A 3087-nucleotide genomic window follows, 5' to 3' on the forward strand; every position below is an offset into this window, starting at 1 on the left:
GTCCATCTCATTCCTGGTGGACACGGGGGCTACCTATTCGGTCTTGCCTACATATTCCGGGCCAGTTTTTCCTTCCCAGATCTCGGTTATGGGCATCGACAGTAAGCTGTCCTTCCCGCTCCAGACTGGGCCCCTCTCATGTTACATCAAGAGGCTCCCTTTCACTCATTCTTTCTTAGTCATACCGTCCTAACCGGTTCCTCTGCTAGGTTGTGATGTTCTCTTCCACTTAGGGGCCTCTCTCCAACTTGCCAGACTTGATCCTAAGGCCTCCTTCTCTCAACTCCTGCTCCCCCTCCTCAGTCTGGCAGCGGAGCCCTCTCCCTCCTCTCTTCCTCCACCCATCTCCCCCAACCGGATAGACCCCCAGGTCTGGGATACATCAAAACCCTTAATTGCAACACACCACCCCCCGTCCTAATCTGTCTAAAAGACCCCTCCAAGTTTCCATCCAGGCCCCAATTCCCCATCTCTGAGACTCATCTAAGGGGCTTACAGCCTATTATCACCAGACTCTTAGACCAGGGGTTCCTCGTCCCCATGGACTCTCCCTGCAACACCCCCATCCTGCCTGTCCGCAAGGCCTCAGGAGATTACCGCCTGGTCCAGGACCTCCGACTGATCAATGAGGCGATAACTCCCCTCCACCCAGTAGTGCCAAACCCATACACTTTGCTCTCCCATATTCCCCCGTCCACCACCCGTTTTACGGTCCTAGATCTCAAAGACGCCTTCTTTTCTATCCCCCTACACCCTGATTCCTACTTCCTTTTTGCTTTCACCTGGACAGATCCGGATACCCAGGCTTCCCACCAGCTTACCTAGACGGTTCTTCCCCAGGGCTTCCGCGACAGCCCCCACCTCTTTGGCCAGGCTCTGGCGCGGGACCTCGCTTCCTGCCCTCTCACCCCCAGTATAGTCCTCCAATACGTGGATGACCTCCTCCTCTGTAGCCTATCTCTCAGTCTCTCAAAACAACACACTGCTGACCTCCTCAATTATCTCGGCTCTCGCGGCTATCGGGTCTCTCCAACCAAGGCCCAACTGCCTACACCCTCAGTAACCTACCTGGGAGTCCACCTTACCCCCACAACAAAGAGCCTGACAGCCGACCGCACCCAGGCCATCCGCGACCTCCAACCTCCAGAGACAGCTGACCAGATTCTCTCCTTTCTGGGCCACCCAGGACTCACCAGATGTCCCTATGGCACTTCCATGTCCACGGGACATGGCAAGCTAAAGGTCGGACCCACGCCCGAGTCCTGGGCACAGGAGACTGCCAACCAGATGGGTGCCAGGCCCTGGTAACAGTCCAGATCCCCATCTCTAACATAGAAGGTGTTCCCCTGGGATGGTCCACCCCCACTGTCTGCTTCACTTATGATCAGACCCGAGACTACTGTCAATGGTGGGATGAGACCTATGGGGGGTGCCCCTATCACTCATGTAACATCCATGTGGCAAAACTAGATACCAGGAGCTCGCTCCGACAATCCCACCTGCTCACCACAAATGGCAAGGGTCAATTATTCATCAACCTCAAAGATCCCTGGGACACAAGATGGTAAAAGGGGTACAAGGAAAAATCTACCAGTGGGCAACTGATGCCTACCCTGTGGGCTCTATCAGGGTCTTCCGCCCATACGTCAGAGTGATACCTGAAATTATCCAGCACTTAAGCGAGCAGGCCACCATGGTCCAGGAGATGGAACAGGCCCTAGAACGCCAACTACCCCACCCTGACCACAAGACGGACCCTTTTTCTCGGTTGGCCCTCATCTGCCAGGGGGTGCAAATGCTTAGTCACACCAGGATAGGCAACATCTCTGACTGCTTTCTATGTTCCTCACTTGGCAGACCACCATTAACTGCTGTCCCACTCGACCAGCCCTTCACCTCTACCCTCCTCAATTCCTCCCCAAACTTACCTTTTCCCCCTTTAAGAGTCCTCATATTTCTTGATTTAGAAAAAAAGAACCTCACAATTTGCTATGGCAGCCGCCCAAACTTAACTAATGATGCACTCCCTTGCAATTCATCCCTCCCTGTAACTATGCCAATGGGGTCCTCACCAGGCTTGTTCTTTTGGTGTAATGGCTCCCTTACAAAAGAGGTCAACTCTTCCTCCCCATTCCCATGTATCCCCGTCACCCTTGTTCCACAACTCACATTATATGGCCAAGCCGAATTTCTCTCACTTACCACACAACTTTTTGGCCGACAAAAAAGGGCCATCTTTCTCCCTATGGTCGCAGTCATTTCCCTCGCCTCCTCTCCCGTTGCTGCGGGCATTGGGGGAGGGGCCCTAACACACAGTGTCTCAACATCCCTCGACCTAGAACAGAAACTCCAGCTAGCCATCGAGGCTTCTGCCGCCTCCATCACCTCCCTCCAGTGCCAGATCACCTCAGTAGCCCGAGTTGCCCTCCAAAATCGATGCGCCCTGGACCTTCTGACAGCCGACAAAGGAGGTACCCGCCTCTTCCTACAGGAAGAGTGCTGCTGCTACATCAACGAGACAGGGGTCGTTGAAGACAATGTAGATGCTCTCCGATGCTTAAAAGAAGAACTCCAACGCAGGCAGCGACAATCCACCTCCCCCATCCCCGACTGGTGGCAGTCCTGGCTGACACCAATCCTAGGCCCCTTAATCCTTATCTGCATCCTATTCATGCTTGCCCCCCGTTTCCTCAGGTTTCTCCGCAGTCGCATACAAGAAGTCTCTTGGGTGGCAGTGAATCAGATGCTCCTCCACCCATATACCTTACTACCCACAGAACCCCCCGCTGCCGCCCTCCCCTAACCTCCGGACCGTTGGCCGCCTGACTCCCTTCCGGCGCCCCCGTACAGCAGGAAGTAGCCAGAGACCAAACGTCGCCCCATTACACCAAAGAAGTCAGGATGTAAGGCCAGCAGGTCCGGGGAAGGGCCCAGGGAGTCAGACGGAACCCCCACCAGGGTGGTTGATGCAGCCGAACCCACGAGTGGCATCAGCCCGGGACTTTCCACCTGCTCAGGAAACAGACCCGGGACTTTCCACTCGGCCCTGGTCTTCCCTCTCCTCGAGGGGCAGAACCAACGGCTCTG

At 55.1% G+C, this 3087-nt stretch overlaps 1 protein-coding gene across 1 annotated transcript; it reads left to right on the forward strand.

The window, feature by feature from the left end:
• Window positions 1-1561: 1561 nt before the first annotated feature.
• LOC307186384 (endogenous retrovirus group FC1 Env polyprotein-like) lies at window positions 1562-2803 on the forward strand (the record flags this gene model as incomplete). Its single annotated transcript, XM_079921439.1, has 1 exon — window positions 1562-2803. One exon carries the CDS (start codon window positions 1562-1564, stop codon window positions 2801-2803), a length of 1242 nt encoding a protein of 413 aa, XP_079777565.1.
• Between the last annotated feature and the right edge of the window lie 284 nt (window positions 2804-3087).

This window comes from Stenella coeruleoalba (assembly GCF_951394435.1).
Source record: "Stenella coeruleoalba genome assembly, chromosome: 5".
NCBI lineage: Eukaryota > Metazoa > Chordata > Mammalia > Artiodactyla > Delphinidae > Stenella > Stenella coeruleoalba.